Source organism: Panthera onca, chromosome B4 (assembly GCF_046562875.1).
Source record: "Panthera onca isolate mPanOnc1 chromosome B4, mPanOnc1 haplotype 2, whole genome shotgun sequence".
NCBI classification, from domain to species: Eukaryota; Metazoa; Chordata; class Mammalia; order Carnivora; family Felidae; genus Panthera; species Panthera onca.
Window position 1 is genome coordinate 133,872,225 of NC_138345.1, and position 21,813 is coordinate 133,894,037.

Genomic DNA, 21,813 nt, shown 5'->3' on the forward strand with positions numbered 1-21,813 from the left:
AAAGCAGGCTCCAGGCTCTGAGCTGTCAGCACAGAGCCCAATGAGGGGCTCAAACTCACGAACCGAGAGATCATGACCTGAGCTGAAGTCAGCCACTCAGCTGACTGAGCCACCCAGGTGCCTCTTCATTTTTATTTTTAGAGAGAGAAAAATATTGAGAGTGCATGAGCAGAGGAGAGGAGCAGAGGGAGAAAGAGAATCCCAAGGAGGCTCCACACCGTGGAGCCTGACACGGGTCTCGATCCTACGACCCTGGGATCATGACCTGAGCCGAAACCAAGAGTTGGACACTCAACTGACTGAGCCACCCAGGCACCCCTGTAATTATACATGCTATTTTTACTTTTAATTTTGATTTTCATTTTTTAAGTGTTTCTTTTTTAATTTACATCCAAATTAGTTGGCATATAGGTTTTTTTTTTTTATTTCAGTCTCATTGATAGTTATACAGAAATACAGTTGACTTCTATATGTTCATCTTGTATCCTATAACCTTACTGAACTCATTTATTAGTTCCACTGAGTTTTATTGCTGTTGATGCCATGGGATTTTCTACATAGACCATCATGTCATCTGCAAAAAGAAATGTTTTATTTCTTCCTTTCTGATCCATATCCCTTTTATTTCCTTCTCTTGCCTCATTGCACTGGCATGAACTGCCAGTACATGTTGACTAGCAGTGGTGAGAGGGGACATTTTTGCCTTATTTCTGATCTTAGAGGAAAAGTATTCAATATTTCCATTAAGTATGATGTCAGTTGTAGGTTTCTGTAGATGTTTTTTAGCAAGTTGAAGAAGTCCCCTCCATTTCTAGTCTCTTGAGTTTTTATCATGAATGTATTGAATTTTGTCAAGTATTCTTTCTATCAATTCATATGATCATACAATATTCCTTGGTAAATTACACGGATTTATTTTCAAATACTGAACTAGCCTTGGATCTCTGGAATTAACTTCACTTGGGTGTGATGTACAATTCTTCTTATACATTTCTGAAATCTATTTGCTATTATTTTGTTAAGTATTTTTGAATCTATATTCATGAGAGATATTGGTCTGTAATTTTCTTTTATTTATTTTTTATTTATTTTTTTACTGTCTTTGGTTTTTTTTTTTTTTTTTTTTTTTTTAATTTTTGGGACAGAGAGAGACAGAGCATGAACGGGGGAGGGGCAGAGAGAGAGGGAGACACAGAATCGGAAACAGGCTCCAGGCTCCGAGCCATCAGCCCAGAGCCTGACGCGGGGCTCGAACTCACGGACCGCGAGATCGTGACCTGGCTGAAGTCGGACGCTTAACCGACTGCGCCACCCAGGCGCCCCTGTCTTTGGTTTTAATATCAGGGCAATACTGGTTTCATAGAATGAATTGAGAAATGACTGAAATGGCTCTCATCTTCTATTTTCTGAAAGAGATTGTATAGAATTGGTGTTAATTCTTTAAACATTTTTTTAGAACTTTCCAATGAAACCATCTGGACCTGGAGACTTCTTTTTCAGGAAATTTTATGAATTCAATTTCATTAATAGTTATAGGGCTATTAGGGCTATTCAGATTATCACTTTAATATTTGATGAAGTGAGGTAGTTTATACTTTTTAGAGAATTGATACATGTCACCTAAATTATCAAATCTGTGTGCATAGAGTATTTTGTGGCATTCTATTATCCTTTTAATGTCTGCAGATTCTGTAGTGATATTCCCTATTTCATTACTGATCTTAGTAATGTGGTTTGTCAATTTTGTTGATCTTTTCAAAGAACCAGGTTTGGTTTCATTGATTTTTTTCTATTTTTCTGTTTTCAATCTCAATTTTTTAGCTTCATTATTTCCTTCATTCTATTGGCTTTAGAATTTTTTAAAAATTTTTCTATGTTTGTTTTTGAGAGACAGAGAGAGACAGAGCACAAGTGGGATGGGGGGCAGAGAGAGAGAGAGAGGCACAGAAAATGAAAAAGGTTCCAGGCTCTGAGCTGTTTGTGGCTCAGGCTCACAAACTACAAGATCATCACCTAAGTCGAAGTCAGATGTTTAACCAACTAATCCACCCAGGCTCCCCTGCTTTAGGGCTTTTTAAATCTCTTTCTGATTTCCTGAAGTGGGAGTAAAGATCATTGATTGATTTGAGACATTTCCTCTTTCCCAATATAAACAGTAAGTGCTATAAATTTCCCTCTCCATTCTGCTTTAGCTGCATCCTACAAATTTTGATATGTTGTATTTCACCTAAATTCGGTTCATTTTTTTTTTTTTTAATTTCCCTTGAGAATTCATCTTGGAGCCATGAAATATTTAGAAGTGTCTTGTTTAATTTCCAGGTGTTGGGAGATTTTCTTATCACCCTTCTGTTACTGATTTCTAGTTTGGTTCCATTTATTCCAGTGGGCAGAGATTTTACTTTATATGATTTCAATCCTTTCAAACTTGTTGAGATTTGCTTTATGGCCCCAAATATTATCTATCTTAGTTCCATGGGCACTTGAAAACAGAATGTGTATTCCGCTGTTGTTGGGTAGATTGTTCTAGAACATCTGTAATGTCCGTCAGATCTTGTTGGTTGATGGTGTTATTGAATTGTATATCCCTGCTGATTTTATGTCTAATTGTTTATAGTTGTTGAGAAAAGGGTGTTGTCTACAGCCATACCACCCTGAACGCACCCGATCTCGTCTGATCTCGGAAGCTAAGCAGGGTCGGGCCTGGTTAGTACTTGGATGGGAGAAAAGGGTGTTGAAGTCTCCCAACTGTAACTGTGGAGATGTCTATCAGTTTACGCTTCACCTATTTTGCATCTTGTTATTTGGTGCACAAACATTTAGGATTCTGTCTTCTTGGTATATTGATTCTTTCATCATTATATAATACCCCTCTCTGTCCCTAGTAATTTCCTTTGTTATAAAGTCAACTTTGTCTAATATTAACATAGCCACTCCTGCTTTCTTTTTATTAATGTTTGCATATTTTTTTCTATCATTTTACTTTTAATCTATAATTATTATATTTAACATTATGTGATATTTAAAATGTATTTCTTATAAACAGCATATAATTAGGTCATGTTTTGGGGTGCCTGGGTGACTCAGTCAGTTGGGCATCTGACTTCAGCTCAGGTCATGATCTCACAGCTTGTGAGTTCAAGCCCCGCCTCGGGCTCTGTGCTGACAGCTCAAAGCCTGGAGCCTGCTTCAGATTCTGTGCCTCCCTCTCTTTCTGCCCCTCCCCTGCTTGTGCTCTGTCTCTCAAAAATAAATAAACATTTTTTAAAAATTAAAAAAAAAGAATACTCTGTGCTACCCCAGTAGTGCCTAGATGTAGACACACATAAATAAGACATATTTTTAAAAATTATGCATGTTTTTATGTTATTTTTTTTAATGTTTACTTATTTTTGAAAGAGAGTGAGCAAACACACAAGGGGAGGTGGGGCATAGAGAGAGAGGGAGACACAGAATCTGAAGCAGGCTCCAAGCTGTCAGCACAGAGCCTGATGCAGGGCTCAAACCCATGAACCATGGGATCATGACCTGAGCTGAGGTTGGATGCTTAACCAACTGAGCCACCCTGGTGCCCCTATTTTTAAAAATTTTTTTTTAAATATTTCTCAGTAATCTCTACACCCAATGTTGGGCTCAAACTCACATCCACAAGATCAAGAGTCACACACTCTATGGACTGAGCCAGCTAGGCACCCCTAATTGGGCCATGCTTTTAAATCCATTCTGCCAGTCTCTTCTAACTGGTGTGTTTAGAAGATTTCCACTAATGTAATTATTAGTATATTAAGGCCTCAGTTTGCCATTTGTTTTCTGTTTGTTCTCTCAGCTTTTCACTTCTGTTTTCTTTTTCCTGTCTTACTGTGCATTACCTGAATATTTGTAGAGTTCCATTTGAATTTATGTGTAGTGTTATTTAGTGCATTTCTTTGTAAAGTTTTTTAGTGTTTACTCTAGGTATTTCATCATTTACACATAACCTATAAAGTCTCTTGGTGTTAACATTCTACCAGTTTGAGTTAAGTACTAAAATCTTCACATCCCTTTATCCTGCCTCATTCTAGTATCTTCTACAAACGCTGAGGACCACATTAGGTCATACTAAAGGTTTTGCTTCAACTGTCAAATACAATTTAGAAAACTCAGAAAGAGAAGTCTACGTATTTACCCATATTTTTGCTCTTACAGTGTTCTTTTTTCCTTTCTGATGTTGTAAAATTCAATTTCTTTTATTTCCTTTCTGTTTAGACAACTTGTTTTAGTCATTCTTTTAGGTTAGGGCTGCTGGAGACAAACTCTCTTAGTCTTCATCTAAGAATGCCTGGATTTCCTCTTCATTCCTGTCTTGCTAGGCTTCCCATTTCCTCGGCCTTTGGCTTGAGGATTTGTTTTTGTCTGTGTCTGTTGATGGTTCCAGGTTCCAGGCTTCTCCAGATCCAGTCTGGGAAGCGTCAGGCAAAAGGAAATTCAGGAACTCACCGCCATGTCATTCTTTGTGTCCAAACATCCCTATCTGGTCCACCTTCTCTCCACCTTTCAGAATTTTCTTGTTTGTTCAGTGTATAGTCTCCGTATATAGAATGCCCAGGGCTTTTAGCTGTACTTAGCAGGGAAAATAAGGAAAACTATGTCTACTCCATCTTCCTGGAAACAGACACCCAGGAAATTATTTTTTTTAATACTCATATTTATAATGGCATTAAAATATGAAATACTTCAGAATAAATCTAACAAAACGTGTAAAATGGCTGTACAATGAAAAGTACTAAGCACTAGCAAAAGAAATTTTAAAAGCCTAAGTAAATGGAGTGACATACCATGCTCCATATTATCCAATATATCCATCCGATATTATTAAGATGATACTTTCCCCCGTGTGAATTATAGATTTACTGCAATCACAGTAAAAATCCCAGGGTTGTTTTTTAATTGATAAGCTGATTATAAAATGTATATGGAGATGCAAAGAATACGATAGCCAATTTTGAAATTTTAATAGCAAACAATCTTGAGAAGGAAAGACTAATAAGTTCAAGGACTTCTACCTGATAAAGACATACCGTAAGTTACAATAATCAAAAGAGTAAGACATTATCATAAGCATGAACAGGCAGATCAACGGAACAGAATACAGTCCAAAAAGAGAACCACACATTCATGGACAGCTCATGTGCAACAAAGGCGTCAAGGTAATTCAACAGTGACAGAATAATCTTTAGAATAAGTAAAAGTGGAACAACAGACAGAGATCAACAAAACAACAAAAACCCCTTTGATCTATACACCAAACTACAAAATATTAACTCAGACTTTATTTATTTTGAGAGAGAGAGAGAGAGAAAGAGAGAGGGACAGACAATGAGCAGGAGGAGGGGCAGACAGAGGGAGAGAGAGAATCCCAAGCAGGCTCTGCACGGTCTTCCTCTGCTCCTCCCACTCTTGCATGCGCATGCACACGTGCTCTCTTTCAAAATAAATGAACTTAAAAAGAAAGAAAAGTGCTTACCAGCATTCATCTTCAGGGGAATGCAAATTAAAATGACAATGAGATATATTATACGCCCACTAAAATGGCTCCAATTAAAAAGAAGGTCAATGCCAAATGTAAGCGCAACTAAATTTCTGTTTGGCATGTAAAACACCAAACTTTGGAAAATAGTATGATGGTTTTTTATAAAGTAGATGATACCCTTACCATGAAACCCAGAAATTCTACTCAGAGGTACTTACCCCACACGTCTGTCCATTGTGTATGCCTGTTCACTGCAGCTTTGTTTCCAACAGCCCTAAAGTGGAAACAACCTAAATGTCCATCACCAGGCAAAAATATATCCATACCTTGGAATACTACTCAGCAATGAAAAGAAATAACCAAATACGTGCAAAAAAAAACCATGGATGAATCTCAAAAACTTTATGCTGGGTGGAAAAAGCCAGATATAAAAGTATATACTATATGACTCCATGTGTGTGGAATTCTAGAAAAGGCAAAGCTAATCTATCAGTAGCAAAAACCAAAATGGTGGTTGCCTAGGGCCAGGATACTGCGGGGGAGAGTGGGAATGACTGCCAAGGTGAGAAGTGAGAACTCTTCTTTGTGGTGGTTGGTGGCTACATGTCAAACTGTATCCTCAAAATGGATGCATTTTAGGGGGACCTGGCTGGCTCAGTTGGTAGAGTGTGTGACTCTTGATCTCAGGGTCACGAGTTCAAGCTCCATGTTGCATGTGGAGCCTACTTAAAAAAAAAAAAAAAATGGATGCATTTAATAATATATATGTCCTATCGAAATAAAGTTGATTTAAAAGACATTTAACTTTGTTCCTAATTTCTTCACATCTTTCTGCAAGATGTGATGCTCTTCCCACTCCTTGCTTCTAAAACACCGTCTTTGACTTCCTGAATATCATCTGTCTTGATTTTCTTCCTCCTTCTCCAACCACACACCTTAAACCTTTCCCAAACAGGTTTCACAATTTTGGCCAATTTCTCGAGTATTGTTTTTTCTCAGATTTCTGCTGCTCTCTCTACACACTTTCCTGGCTGACCTCCCCTACTCCCAAAGTTTTACATTAATTGATAACCTCTATTTGGGGCCCAGATCTGCCCCCTAAGCCGCTGGCCCACATTTTCCCCAAAGGCAAGGGAAACAGTTCCACCTTGAATATACTAGACACCTCCAACTTCACATGCCCTATACTGGGCTCATCACCAAACACTTCGGTGTCTCTTTAATGACCACTGAACCCCAGCTCAAGTAAGAAACTATGGAGTCTTCCTGGTTCCTCCATCCTATTCATTTTCCATCCAGTGCAAGTCTTGGCTACTCTATCCTCTAAGTTATTCAAGAACTTGTTTCCTTTTGGCCACCCCCACTGGCATATGTCAGGCCCTCAGAGACTCTTTCCTAATCTATCACAGTAGCTTCCAAACTGGTCTCCCAATGTCTGGCTTTTCTCCCTAAATGCATCCCCCTAACCACAGCCAGATTACCTGTGTCATCCTCTTGACTAAAAACTTTCTAGAACATAAATTATCCATAGGTCAGGTTCCAAATTCCAAATTCGCATGACACTCACAATCCAGTCTCGCTCCCTTCTCCGATGTCGCCACCTTCCAACACCATGTTGTGACAACTCCGACATGCAGGGTGTCACATTATTTCTCATCAAAACGTGCTCTGGACGTGTCCTCTCTTCCCTGGGCTCATGATGTTTCCTCTGGAATTCCCACTCATCCTGCAGGACCCAGCTCCATATTCCTGCTCCATGAATATTCTCTGGCTCTCCCTCCATGTCCCTAAAGAACCCCATTTCTGCCTAGACTCCAGCATATGAGCACATATGACACTGTATCATAACTTTCTCCATTTGAGTGTCTCTCCCACCAGACTGACCTCCGAGATACTGTCATTCATCTTTGTCTCCGGGCCTAGGGCACACAGCACAGTGCTCAGCACAGAGCAGCTGCTCAATAAATGTTGGATGGATGGATGGATGGATGGATGGACGGACAGACAACTAAATGAATAAAAAAGGAAGCTCTTTGGCCCAATGGTTTCTACTTTGTCATATGATGCATCCATATGCACACGTTCACATCCATCTTCGATTCATTCCTTCTAAATATTCCTGTGATTTTCTTTTCCTTCCTGTTATATTTTATGAAAAACTGAAAATTCTCGTACAAGCCATCACGAAGTGTTGGCCTGGTCAAGCAGTTGTCATGGAAACGGGAGACTTACTGCACAAGCAGTTCTAGAGACCCCTGATGCTCTTTAGATCATCGCTGTTTCTTCCTCCTCCCCCCAGCTGGCAGGAGTGCAGAGAACATCAATGAGGGCAGCCCGCAGTGGGGGGGAAGGGGGGGGAGGGGGGGAGTTCAGAACTTTGAACCCTAATTTTTCCTTGCAACTGATGAGTTCTAGGAAAAAATCCTGAAGTCATAAGGAGCAACAAAGGAAGAGGAGGCGGTGCAAAGACAAGTCTGGATTGTTTCCTTCTCAAGGGAGTGAAGCAAGGCCCAGCTCAAGGTTCAGTGTCCCCATGGAGCCTACCCCTACCCCAACCCTCAGCACACATTCTTAGCCCTTCTTGGCTCTCTTCAAGATTCAGTGAGCCTAGAAGGAATTTTTCAGCTCACATAGGCCCCTCCAGTCTGCTAAGAGTTTATCATGAGTTGACTCATAGACATGTCCCATCTTATCTCATCTAGACAAACCTCCTGGCCAGGGGCCACACCTTCTCTAGCCTCCCCCCTGCCCCAGCACCAGGCCACCAATCCCAACAACCACTTGAACTTGGCACCATGCACTATGCTTTATATTCATCGTGTCACTGAACTCTCCAGAGAGGACACGTGTGATGGTGGAAATGTTCTAGCTCTTCATTGTCCAGTACAGAGCCACCAGCCACAGGTGGCTACTGAGCAGTTGAAAGGTGGCTGATGCAACTAGGGAACTGATTTTTTATTTAATTGTAATTAATTTAAACTTAGATAGTCATACGTGGCTAGTGGCTGCTGTGTCACACAGCACAGCCCTAACTGCCCCTGAAGTGGGGATGATAATCCTCATTGAACCAGTGAATAAACCGGGGTTCTTGTGAGGTCTTTGCATCGGTACGCAAGGGAAATATTAGGGTTCTCCCAACCACTCAGGGGAGACAATGGAAACGTGAAATGGAAGGTCCCCTAATGGATGAGCTCAACACTAAGGTCACCACAAGAAAAAAAGCAGGTCCCAAGTCTACACTGACGTCCATGACTGATGTTAACACACCAGAAGAAGGGCCAGACAACAATGGCAATAAGGAAAAAGGATGGTCAGACACATGCACCCTGCTCCATCACCAAAGGGCAGTCACCTCATATACACATCCCAGCCCTGGCAAAGGGTCAGCCCAGACATGCCCACAAGTCTTCAGGCTCACAGAGCTCAAGGACACGCATTGCTAACCAATTCCCCCTGCACAAATCCCACATCCCCCAGCAACGGCCTAATGATAATCAGGTGTCCCACTTGGCCCATCTCCCAGAAGAGCGTGCTCGATCAGCTCCCAATTTCTCCCCAGTTTCTCCATGTAAGTCTACAACCTAGTGCTTGTTCTGGCGGCCTCTGCACCCTTGCTGGTCACGTGGGGGGGGGGGGGGGGGGAGGGGGCTCTGAGGACAGGAGGCGCGCTCCCAGAGCTGAGCTGGGTTTCTGAGCCTGCAGGAGATCCCGGCCGACAACTACAGCTGGCTGGCTAGCGAGATGCCCATTTGTCTAGGACCAGCTGATCTTTCCCAGGGAACTCCCCAGCTTTTCTGCCAGTCTCGTTTCCAGTTAACCGTACGTGGCACTTAGCACAGAGCCAGGGTGCGAAGGAAGCACCCAGTGCTGGTTTGAGGCCCTCCTCTCCCAGAAAGCTGCCCTGAGCACGGGCCCACACAGACTCCTTTCCTTTCAACTCACAGAGACCCTTACTCTCACAGCACACTTGAGCTCTGGTCACACACTGTTCCCCCTACACACGCTGCCACATTCCTGGTCACCCTGCGCCAGGCTGGCCTGTCTTCCGGGCTCACCATGCTCACCCACGCCAAGGCGTGTACAAACTGGCCCTGCCTCGCCCAGGACCGTCTCGTGACAAGCTCCGCCTGGTCATCAGCTCTCAGCTAAAGTCTCACCTGCCCAGAGAGGCTCTCTGACTCAGGCTGCAGAAGGCACACTCTTGCCCCCCAGCACATTGCCCCGTGTTCAAGCTCCCCAGAACCCTGTCACTGAAATGTTTCCTGTTTATTGTTTGTTTCAATCCTGTTGACTGGATTAAGTCCCGGTTCTACTTACTACCCACTGGGCTCTGTGATTTTCGCCAATAATAAAGATTATAGCTCAAAGTTCCTGAGAAGTTGTGACCTGCCAGGCACTGCTAACCTCCATTAATACTCCCAAAACCATGGGACGCCTGGGTGGCTCAGTCAGTTAAGCACCCAACTCTTGGTTTCAGCTCAGGTCATGATCTCGCGGTTCGTGGGTTCGAGCCCCACGTAGGGCTCTGTGCTGATGGTGCGGAGCCTGCTTGGGATTCTCTCCTCTTCTCCCCCACTCTTTCTCTACCCCTCCGCCCCTCCCCTGCTCACTCCCATGCTCTCTCTCTCAAAATAAAGAAACTTAAATTTTTTTTAAAAAATACTCCCCAAACCCTAGTGACGTAAGTGCTACTGTGACTCCAGCTTTACACGTGAGAAAAGTGAGACTCCGGAAGATTGAAGAACGTGCCCAAAGCCATGCAGAGAATCAGTGATAGAATGACACAAATTCCTCTGTACCACAGTGCCCTCACCCAGAACGGGAAGCTCGCCTCTCAGACGAATAACAGTAGAGAAGACAGTATCTCATAAAATTCCCATTCGCTTCTCCTTTCCCGCTAGGTACAGAATGTCAGGGCTGTCTGGAAGCCAGGGAGCTGGTGGCGGGCCTGCCGGTATGTCCACCTGTACAGGGAGGGCCCCAGCTGGCGGAGGCATCGCTCTGCTGGCGACGGGGATTGTGCACATGCGAGGACCACATAAAGCACATGCTTAGGGACGACGGAGGCACACGGCCCTCTCGGGTTTAGAGCAGATGGGATTTTAATCTGTGCCTCTGTAGGCAAAGTTATTACATGAACAAGGAGGTACAGCAATGCTCCCCTGGGGAGAAAATCAGTTCGGGGGATGTGAACTCAACTCCTCCTGCTGAGTGCTGGGATAGTAAGCTGGCCTGGAATAGAAGACCATGAGGGAGAAACAGAGCTCAGGAAGCAGGAGGAAGCCCACAGATCAGTCGGACTTGCTGCGGGCGGCGTCCGTCGGGGAAGAACGGGAACGGAGCTAGCCGCACACATCCGACCGCTGTGGCCCGCTCACTGCAGGACGAGGTCACGGAAGAAATCGTGTATCTGCGTCTCCACTGCTACGGTATTACTGCTTAAGCGTCTCTTGAGTCCCAGGAAAGAGGTTTTCGGGGGATGATAAGAAAATGGTAGAAGGGATGGGGAAGGCAACCAAGCTCTGGGGATGCCCTGCTGGGAGGAGGGAGCCACAGAAGAAGCCCCAGAGTCTGGGAATGGCTCCCTTCCAGCCACGGGGTGACTCCTGAGCCCCGACACACTCGCTGGTGAGACCCCCAGATGGCCAGGGGGAGGCTGGAAGGCCAAACAGGGGTTTTAGCAGCCACCCCCTGCAGGGGAACACCAGTTTGGAGTGTGAGCCCTGCCAGCTCAGTAAACACCTTGGCTTTCTACTGACACCCCAAAAGAGCTGCACTGGAGGGGTAAAAACATCTCAAGGACTAAGGGATTGATCCTGCTGTTAAAGGTAAAACTATGATAGGCTGCCCCAGTCAACCCTAAAAACAAGCCACAAGATCAAAGTGGCCCGCCAGGAATTCAACCACCCATCTGGAGTCACTATGACCTGTCATCCGTAATGACCAGTAGATAATTAAATACATAAATAAATGTAATTAAACGTAAATGTAAATGTAAAATTAAATAAATGTAATTAAATAATTAAAGAGACGTACAAAAAAATCGGAAAATGTGATCCACTCCGCAAAGGACTGCCAGGCAACAGAAACAGGCACACAGACCCATACTGGAACTGGCAATCAAACTATTTCCTTATTAAAGTATAATTAATAGGGGCGCCTGGGTGGCTCAGTCGGTTGAGCGCCGACTTCGGCTCAGGTCACGATCTCGCGGTCCGTGAGTTCGAGCCCCGCATCGGGCCCCTGTGCTGACAGCTCAGAGCCCGGAGCCTGTTTCCGATTCTGTGTCTCCCTCTCTCTCTGACCCTCCCCCGTTCATGCTCCGTCTCTCTCTGTCTCAAAAATAAATAAACGTTAAAAAATAAAAATAAAAAATAAAAAATAAAGTATAATTAATATACATCGTTACATTAGTTCAAGTGGCAGTCAACCTTACAGCTACGATATCTTTTCTAGTACCATTGATAATATCTCCAAAAGAAAGAGGAGGAGGAGGGGGAGGAGGAGAAAGATCTAGATATAAATCTAATAAACCGCGTGCAGGACCTCTGCGCCACCAGTACAAAACATCAGTGAGAGAAATCAAAGAAAACCTAAACAAATGGAGAGAGATGTCACGCTTACGGATTGGAAGACGCAGCGTAGTAATGGTGTCAATTCACTCCAAACTGATCTGTGGATCGAACACATCCCCAATGATTATTCCAGCACTGCTTTCCGTAGATACAGACAAGCTGATTCTAAAGTATATGTGGAAAGTAAACATTAAAAAAAGAAAAAGAAAAAAAAAAGCAGCGTGGGTGGCTCAGTCGGTTGAGCATCCGACTTCAGCTAAGGTCGTGATCTTGCGGTCTGTGAGTTCGAGCCCCACGTCAGGCTCTGTGCTGACAGCTCGGAGCCTGGAGCCTGCTTTGGATTCTGTATCTCCCTCTCTCTCTGCCCCTCCCTTGCTCATGCTCTGTCTCTCAAAAAATGAATAAACGTTTTAAAAAATTAAGAAATAGGGGCGCCTGGGTGGCTCAGTCGGTTAAGCGGCCGGCTTCGGCTCAGGTCATGATCTCACGGTCCGTGAGTTCAAGCCCCGCGTCGGGCTCTGTGCTGACAGCTCAGGGCCTGGAGCCTGTTTCGGATTCTGTGTCTCCCTCTCTCTCTGCCCCTCCCTAGTTCATGCTCTGCCTCTCTCTGTCTCAAAAATAAATAAACGTTAAAAAAAAAATTTAAAAATTAAGAAATAAATAAAACTAAACATAGGACAGAAACAAAACTAAACACGGGTCAAAGAACTCTTACATAGGACTCTATACCGGGCCTCAAAACAATGATAAAGTGGACTTAATCAAGATTTCACTTTGCAAAAAGAATAAAAAGACAAACCACAGACTGGGAGAAAATATCTGGAAATGACATTTATAACAAAAACTGGTATCCAAGAAATTAAAGGCAACAAGAACAAAAGTAAACTTGGAGCACCTGGGTGGCTCAGTCAGTTAAGCGTCCGACTTTGGTTCAGGTCATGATCTTGCAGTTCATGGGTTCAAGCCCCACACTGGGCTCTGTGCTGTCAGTGCAAAGCCTACTTTGGATCCTCTGTCTCCCTCTGTCTCTGCTCCTCCCCTGCTCACTCGCATGCTCTCAAAAATAAATAAATATTTTTTAAAAAGTAAATAAATGTACTACATCCAAGTGAAAAGTTTCTGCACGGCAAAGGAAATCATCAACAAAATGAAAAAGCAACTTATGGGGCAACTGGCTGGCCTACTTGGTAGAACATGTGAGGCTGGATCTTGGGGTCATAAGTTTGGGCCCCACGTTGGGCATAGGATTTACTTTAAAAAAGCAGGGGCGCCTGGGTAGCTTAGTTAAGTGGCTGACTCTTGACTTTGGCTCAGGTCATGATCTTGTGGTTCGTGAGATCAAGCCCCGCATCAGGCTCCACACTAAGTGTGGAGCCGACTTGGGATTCTCTCTCTCCCTCTCTCTCTGCCCCTCCCTGGCTCTCTCTGGAAATAAATAAATAGGTATTTTAAAAAATTTTTTAATGTTTTAATGTTTATTTTTGAGAAAGAGAGAGACAGAGTGAGTGGGGGAAGGGCAGAGAGAGAGGGAGACAGAATCCAAAGAAGGCTCCAGGCTCTGAACTGTCAGCACAGAGCCCGACGCGGGGCTCGAACCTGTGAACCGTGAGATCGTGACCTGAACCAAAGTCAGATGTTTAACCAACTGAACCACCCAGGTGCCCCCAAAAAACTTTTTTTAAAAGCAACCTACTAAATGGAAGAAATTATTTGCAAATCCTATGTCCGATAAGGGGTTATTATCCAAAACAGATGAACAACTCATACAACTACATTTTTAAAAATCCGAATAAAAACAGGCAAAGCATCTAAACAGACATTTTCCCAAAAAATACATACAGATGGCGAGTCAAAACCACAATGAGATATCCCCTCACACCTGTTAGAATAGCTTCCATCAAAAAGACAAGAAATACCAAGTATTCGTGAGGATGTGGAGGAAGAAGACCACTTTTGTGTCCTGTGGGCGGGAATGTAAACTGGTACCACCACTCTGGGAAACTTTATGAAATAACTAAAAATACAACTATCATATGACCCAGCAATTCCACTTTATTTTGAGTGAGAGAGCACACAAGCAAGCGGGGGAGGGGCAGAGAGAGAGAGGGAGAGAGGGAGAGACAGGATCCCATGCAGGCTCCACGCTATCAGCACAGAGCCCGTCTCAGGGCTCAATTTCACCAACTGTGAGCTCATGACCTGAGCTGACATTAAGAGTCACTCAACCGACTGAGCCACCCGTATACATACCTACACGCACACACACACAATGGAATTTTACTCAGCCATAAAAAAGTAGGAAGTCCTGCCATTTGCAACAACCTGGATAGAACTTGAGGGCCTTATACTATGTGCAAGAAGTCAGATAGGAAAAGATAAATACCATATGATCTCACTTATGTGTGGAACCTAAAAAAAACAAACAAAAACCTTGAACTCACAGATACAGAGAATAAAGTGGTGGTTAATAGAGTTGGTGGGGGTGTAGGCAAAATGAGTAACGGGGGTCAGAAGGTACAAACTTCCAGTTATGAAGTTTTAAAGTCCTGGGGATGTAACACACAGCATGGTGACTATAGTTAATAATACTGTATTGAAGGGGCGCCTGGCTGGCTCAGTTGGAAGAACGTGCGACTCTTGATCTGGATCTCGGGGTCATGAGTTCAAGCCCCACGGTGGGCACAGAGATTACTTCAATAAAAACCTTAAATAATAAAAATTAAAAAATAATAATATATTGCCTATTTAAAAATTCCTAAGACTGTAGACCTTAAAAATTCTTATCGCAAGAAAAACAATTGTAACTGTGTGTGGTAATGAACATTAACTCAACTTATTGTGATGATTTCTCACTATTTCACCATATATAAATTATATCAAATCATTATGTTGTACACATTATGTTGAACGTATAATGTTCTATGTCAATTATATCTCAATTAAAAAAAAAAAACAAACCTAGTATCCAAAACATATAAAGGACTTCTATCTCAAAACTCAACAAGACAAACCAAACCCAATTTTTCAAAATGAACAAAACATCTGGACACTTTGCCAAAAAAAGACATACAAATGGCAAATAAACATGGGGAAAAGAGACTCATTATTATTAGACATTAGGGAAATGAAAATTAAAACCACAGTGAGATATCACAACACACCTATTAGAATGGAGGGGGCAGGGGACCCTGGCCATAGGGTCCTGGTGAGAATGTGAATGAGGGACTTTCATGCTTAGGGGATGCAAATGTACAACCACTGTGAAACAGTTTGGCAGTTTCTTACAAAGTTAAACATACCCAAGGAGCCCCGGTGGCTCAGTCAGTTAAGCGTCCAACTCTTGATCTCAGCTCAGTTTTTGATCTCAGAGTTGATGGTTGAGCTCCACACTGAGCATGAAGTCTACTTAAAAAAAATAAAAAATAGGGGCATCTGGGCAGCTCAGTTGGTTAAGCGTCTAACCCTCGATCATGGCTCAGGTCATGATCTCACAGTTCAGGAGTTTGAGCTCTGCATCAGGCACCTGGCACTGACAGTGCAGAGCCTGCTTGGGATTCTCTCTGTCTCTCTCTCTCTCTCTCCCTCTCTCTCTGCCCCTCCTACACATATTCACTCTCTCAAAATAAAGAAATAGACTTTAAAAAAAAAAGAAAGAAAGAAAGAAAATACAGCACATATTTTTAAAATAATAATAATAAAATTAAGGGGCACCTGGGTGGCTCAGCCGGTTAAGCGGCCGACTTCGGCTCAGGTCATGATCTCACGGTCCGTGAGTTCAAGCCCCGCGTCGGGCTCTGTGCTGACAGCTCGGAGCCTGGAGCCTGTTTTGGATTCTGTATCTCCCTCCCTCTGACCCTCCCCCATTCGTGCTCTGTCTCTCTCTGTCTCAAAAATAAATAAACGTTAAAAAAAATTTTTTTTTAAATAATAAATTAAAATAAATAAAAATAGGGCTCCTGGGTGACTCAATCAGTTAAGCATCGGAATCCTGATTTCGGCTCAGGTCATGATACCAGGGTCATGGGATGCAGCCCTCCTTTGGGCTCCACACTGAGCAGGGAGGCTGCTTGGGATTCTTTCTCTCTCTCTCTCTCTCTCTCTCTCTCTCTGTCCCTCTCCCCTGCTCTCTCTCTCTTAAAAAAAAAATAAAATTTAAATTAAAAAACAGAGTTGGGGGGCAAAAAAAATAGAGTTAAACATACCCTTACTCACCTTATAACTCAGCAATCGTACTCCTAGATATCTATCCTAGAGAGAGAACAACTTCCGTTCACATAAACCTGTACAAGAATGTTTGTAGCAGGGGCGCCTGGGTGGCGCAGTCGGTTGAGCGTCCGACTTCGGCCAGGTCACGATCTTGCGGTCCGTGAGTCCGTGAGTTCGAGCCCCGCGTCAGGCTCTGGGCTGATGGCTCGGAGCCTGGAGCCTGTTTCCGATTCTGTGTCTCCCTCTCTCTCTGCCCCTCCCCCGCTCATGCTGTGTCTCTCTCTGTCCCAAAAATAAATAAAAAACGTTGAAAAAAAAAAAAAAATCTTTAAGAATGTTTGTAGCAGCACTGTTGATAATCATCAAAAACAGGAAACTGAAATTAGTGTTTTTTCTCTCCCAAAGATTTTTTTTAATCATGGAAGGATATGGTAAAATTAAACATTTAACCATTTTCACGTGGGTAGTTCAGTCGTGTTAGATAGATTCATATCATCTTACAACCATGCCCAGGACTTATTTCATCCTGCAAATCTGCAACTCTGTACCCACTAAACCCAAACCCATCCCAACTCCCACCAGCCCCTGGCAACAGCCTAATTTCTGTCTCTATGTGTTGACTACTCCAGGTACCACATATAAATGGAATAATACAGTTTGTCTTTTCCTGACCGGCTTATTTAGTAAAATGTCCTCAAGATTAATGCATAGTGTAGCATGTGTTAAAATTTCCTTCCTTTTTAAGGCTGAATAATATTCTTCTGCATATATATATATATATATATATATATATACACACACACACACACACACATTTACATATATATGTAAGATACGTATGATAGACATATATAAACGTGTATATATACACATGTGGGAATGTTATATATACAGACACATTATATACACATATTTTTTAATTTATTCATCTGTCAATGGACATTTGGGTGTTTCTACTTTGGGCTACTGAGAATAATGCTGCTATAAATATGGGTGTATAAATCTCTCATCAGGGGGCACCTGGATGGCTCAGTTGGAAGACTGTGCGGGGCACCTGGGTGGCTCAGTGGGTTAAACGCCTGACTTTGGCTCAGGTCATGACCTCACAGTTTGTGAGCTTGAGCCCCAGGTTGGGCTCTGTGCTGGCAGCTCAGAACCTGGAGCCTGCTTCAGATTCTATGTCTCCCTTTCTGCCTCTCCCCACTTGTGCTCTGTTGCTCTCTACACACACACACACACACACACACACACACACACACACAAAACAGTGTGCAATTCTTGATCTCAGGATTGTGAGTCCAAGCACCACACAGGGTGTAGAGATTACTCAAAAATAATTTTGCTTTACAGTTTATTTATTTTGAGAGCAAGCAGGGGAGGGGCAAAAAGAGAGGGAGAGAGAGAGAGAATCCCAAGCAGGTTCCACACTGTCAGCACAGAGCCTAACACAGGGCTCGATCTAACAAACCGTGAGATCATGACCTGAGCCAAAATCAAAAGTCAGACACTTAATGGACTGAGTCACCCAGGTGCCCCACAAAAATAAGTTCTTAAAAATATATATAAATATAGGGGCGCCTGGGTGGCTCAGTCGGTTAAGCATCCGACTTCAGCTCAGGTCATGATCTCACACTCCATGAGTTCGAGCCCCGTGTCGGGCTCTGTGCCGACAGCTGAGAGCCTGGAGCCTCCTTCAGATTCTGTGTCTCCCTCTCTCTCTGCCCCTCCCCTGCTCATGCTCTGTCTCTGTTTCAAAAATAAATAAAAACATTTTTAATATATATATTATATATAATATATATATATACACACACACACACATGGATATGTATACATACGTATACATATCTTTACGACCCTGCTTTCAATTCTCCTGGATATATACTTAGAAGTAGAATTTCTGGATTTTTTCCATTTTTAGTTTTTTTGAGGAACCACCATACCGTTTTCTGCAGCAGCTGCATAATTTTTTGCATTCCCAGCAGCAATACAAAAGGACTCCAATTTCTCCATATCCTTGTCAACACTTGTTATTTTCTGTTGTGGTTCTGACTCGCATTTCCCTGAGTGATGATGAGTGATGTTGAGCATCTTTTCACGTGCTTGTTGGCCATCTGTATATCTTCTTTGGAGAAATAGCTATTCAAGTACTTTGCCCATTTTTCAATTGGGTTATTTGGGTTTTGTTTCATTTGAGTGTACAAGTTCTTTTTTTTTTTTTAATTTTTTTTTTTTAACGTTTATTTATTTTTGAGACAGAGAGAGACAGAGCATGAACAGGGGAGGGGCAGAGAGAGAGGGAGACACAGAATCCGAAACAGGCTCCAGGCTCTGAGGGGTCAGCCCAGAGCCCGACACGGGGCTCGAACTCACGGACCGTGAGATCATGACCTGAGCTGAAGTCGGACGCTCAACCGACCAAGCCACCCAGGTGCCCCTACAAGTTCTTTATATATACTGGTTGTTAACCCTTTATCAGATACAGGATTTGAAAATATTTTCTCCCATTCTGTAGGCTGCTTTTTTTTTTTCTTAAGTAAACTCTACACCCAACATGGGGCTCAAACTCACAGCCTCGAGATTAAGAGCCACGTGCCCTACCGACTAAGCCAGCCAAGTGCCCATGTGGGCTGCCTGCCTTTTCACTGTTGATTGTGTCCTTTGGTAAACAGAAATTCTTGATTTTTATGGGGCGCCTGGGTGGCGCAGTCGGTTAAGCGTCCGACTTCAGCCAGGTCACGATCTCGCGGTCTGTGAGTTCGAGCCCCGCGTCAGGCTCTGGGCTGATGGCTCGGAGCCTGGAGCCTGTTTCCGATTCTGTGTCTCCCTCTCTCTCTGCCCCTCCCCCGTTCATGCTCTGTCTCTCTCTGTCCCAAAAATAAATAAAAAACGTTGAAAAAAAAAAATTTAAAAAAAAAAAAAAAAGAAATTCTTGATTTTTATATAGTCCAATTGATCAATTTTTACTATGGTTTCCTGTGCTTTTAGTGTCAGAGTCAAAAAAATCACTGACAAATATACTGTTCTGAGGCTTTTCCCTATGTTTCCTTCTACGAGTTTTATAGTTTTAGCTCTTAGGTCTTTTTTTTTGTTTTTTTAATGTTTATTTATTTTGAGAGAGAGAGAGAGCAGGGGAGGGACAGAGAGAGAGAGTGAGAGAGAGAATCCCAAGAGCACACACCCAACGTGGGGCTTGAACCCACAAACCATGAGATCACGACCTGAGCCAAAATCAAGAGTTGGACACAACCAACTGCACCACCCAGGTGCCCCTAGCTCACAGGTCTCTAAAGTTCAGTCTCTGAGGTCTCTTAAGTCTTTGATCCATTTTGTGTTAAATTTTGTACATCATATAAGGCAATTCTTTTACATGTGAATAATCTAGTTTTCCCAGGACTACTTATAGTGTTTTTACATTTTATTTTTTTTAATTTTTTGAGAGAGAAAGAGCACAAGTGAGCAAGGGGCAGAGAGAGAGGGAGAGGGAGATTGAATCCCATGAGGGGCAGAGAGAGAGAGAGAGGGAGAGAGAGAAGTAGGGCTCACCCGAAGTGGGACTCAAGCTCACAAACCGTGAAATCATGACCTGAGCCAAAGTCAGATGCTTAACCTACTGAGCTACCCAGGTGCCCCTTCTTCAAAAAAATTTTTAATGTTATTTTTGAGAGAGTGAGTGAGTGGGGTAGGGACAGAGAAAGAGGGAGACAGAGAATCCAAAGCAGGCTCCGCACTGTCAGCACAAAACCAGATGTGGGGCTCGAACCCACAAACTGTGAGATCATGATCTGAGCCAAAATCAGATGCTCAACTGACTGAGCCACCCAGGTGCTCCCCAGGACTACTTGTTGAAATGACTCCTTTCCCCATTAAATGGTCTTAGCACCCTTGTTGAAAATCATTTGAGCTCTCTATTTTTTTTAATATTTTTTAACATTTATTTATCAATTTTTGAGAAAGAGACAGAAGGAGAGTAGGGGAGGGGCAGAGAGAGAGGGAGACACAAAATCCAAAGTAGGCTCCAGGCTCCAAGCTACAAGCTGTCAGCACAGAGCCCGACCCAGGGCTGGAACTCACAAACCTCAAGATCATGACTTGAGCCAAAGTCGGACACTTAACTGACTGAGCCACCCAGGCGCCCCGAGCTCCCTATTCTATTGAGTGTTAGTGTTTAATGAGTACAAAGTTTCAGTTTGGGAAGACGAAAAAATTCTGGAGATGGATGGTGGTGATGGTAGCACAACAATGGGAATGTACTTACACAAACTCCATCAGAAAGAGGAAGAGAAGGGAATACTTCCCAGCTTGTCTTATGAGGCAGCGTAACTCTGATACCAAAGTCTGCTACTGTGTAAAAGGAAATTGCAGATAATATCATTCATGAACTTAGACCAAAAAATTCACAAATTGAAAAATATCACTACCAAGTTGTAAAACAAAATATTAGCAAATTAAATCCAGCAATATATAAAAATGATAGTCATATCCAAGTGGAGTTTATACTAGTAATACAAGGTTGGTTCAACATTTGAAAAATCACGGGCACCTGGCTGGTTCAGTTGGTAGAGCGTGCAACTCTTGATCTCACGGTTGTGAGTTTGAGTCCCACATTGGGTGTAGATATTATGTAAAAATAAAACCTAAAAAAAAAAAAAAAAAAAAAAGAAAGGAAAGGAAAGAAAAATCAATGTACTCCACCATATTAATGTAATAAATGAGAAAAATCAGATACCATTTCAATAAATACAGAAAAGTATTTGACAAACTTTAAGATAAAACTTATTCAAGATCAAACTCCTCACAAAGTAAAAATAGTAGGTGATTACTTCAAACTAATAAAGAGCATCTATGAAGAATCTATAGTAACAACATCATACTAATTGGTGAAACAGTCAGTGCTCTCCCCCTAAGATTAAAAACAATGCAAAGACGTCCACTCTAAACACAGTCTAGTCAACATTGTAGCGATGGTCTCAGTCTATATAATGTAAGAAAAGAAATAAAAGGCATAAAGATTGGATATAAATAAGTAAAGCTGTCTTTATTTGTAGACTACATGATTGTGTAAATAGGAAATTCTAAAGAATATACAAAAAAGCTACTGGGATAGATGAGTTTAACAAAGTGGCAGGACACAAAGTAAATACTCAAGACAGTATAGTACTGACGTAAAGTTAAATCAATGGAACAAAAAGGTCGAAAATTCTCACATATACAATCAATTGATTTTCAATAAAAGCATCAAATTAATTCTATGAATAAAGAACATTCTTTTCAATATGTATTGTTGGAACAACTGGATATACACATTATGAAGAATTAATCTTGATCCCTACCTTACACCAAATATAAAAATTATTTTGGGATGGGTCATATATCTAAATGTAATATCTAAAACCATACAATTTCTAGAAGACAACACAGGAGAAAATCTTTGCAACCTTAGAATGGCCAACAATGTCTTAGAACACAAAAACACTAATCATAAAAGAAAAAGCTGGAAAAAAAAAAAAAGGCTGATAAATTGGA

At 42.4% G+C, this 21,813-nt stretch overlaps 1 protein-coding gene, 1 long non-coding RNA gene and 1 pseudogene across 16 annotated transcripts in view; 2 read left to right on the plus strand and 1 right to left on the minus strand.

The window, feature by feature from the left end:
- Nucleotides 1–21,813, plus strand: part of LOC132693683 (uncharacterized) — a 189,912-nt gene that overhangs the window by 167,272 nt on the left and 827 nt on the right. The window lies entirely within an intron of this gene.
- Nucleotides 1–21,813, minus strand: part of LOC132677018 (uncharacterized) — a 76,641-nt gene that overhangs the window by 34,640 nt on the left and 20,188 nt on the right. For 10 of the 15 annotated variants that reach the window (XR_014137992.1, XR_014137991.1, XR_014137990.1 and 7 more), the window contains one exon: nucleotides 5,725–5,780. Coding sequence is in view for 2 of the 15 variants with exons in the window: in XM_081796275.1 (XP_081652401.1) it covers nucleotides 5,725–5,780 (56 nt within the window). In the remaining 13 variants the exon portion in view is untranslated. Of the gene's footprint in view, nucleotides 1–5,724; nucleotides 5,781–12,130; nucleotides 12,180–16,293; nucleotides 16,607–21,813 lie in introns of those variants that run through there. The other 5 variants (XR_014137997.1, XR_013556628.2, XR_014137998.1 and 2 more) reach the window with 5 other exon arrangements.
- Nucleotides 2,634–2,740, plus strand: LOC132677019 (5S ribosomal RNA; annotated as a pseudogene).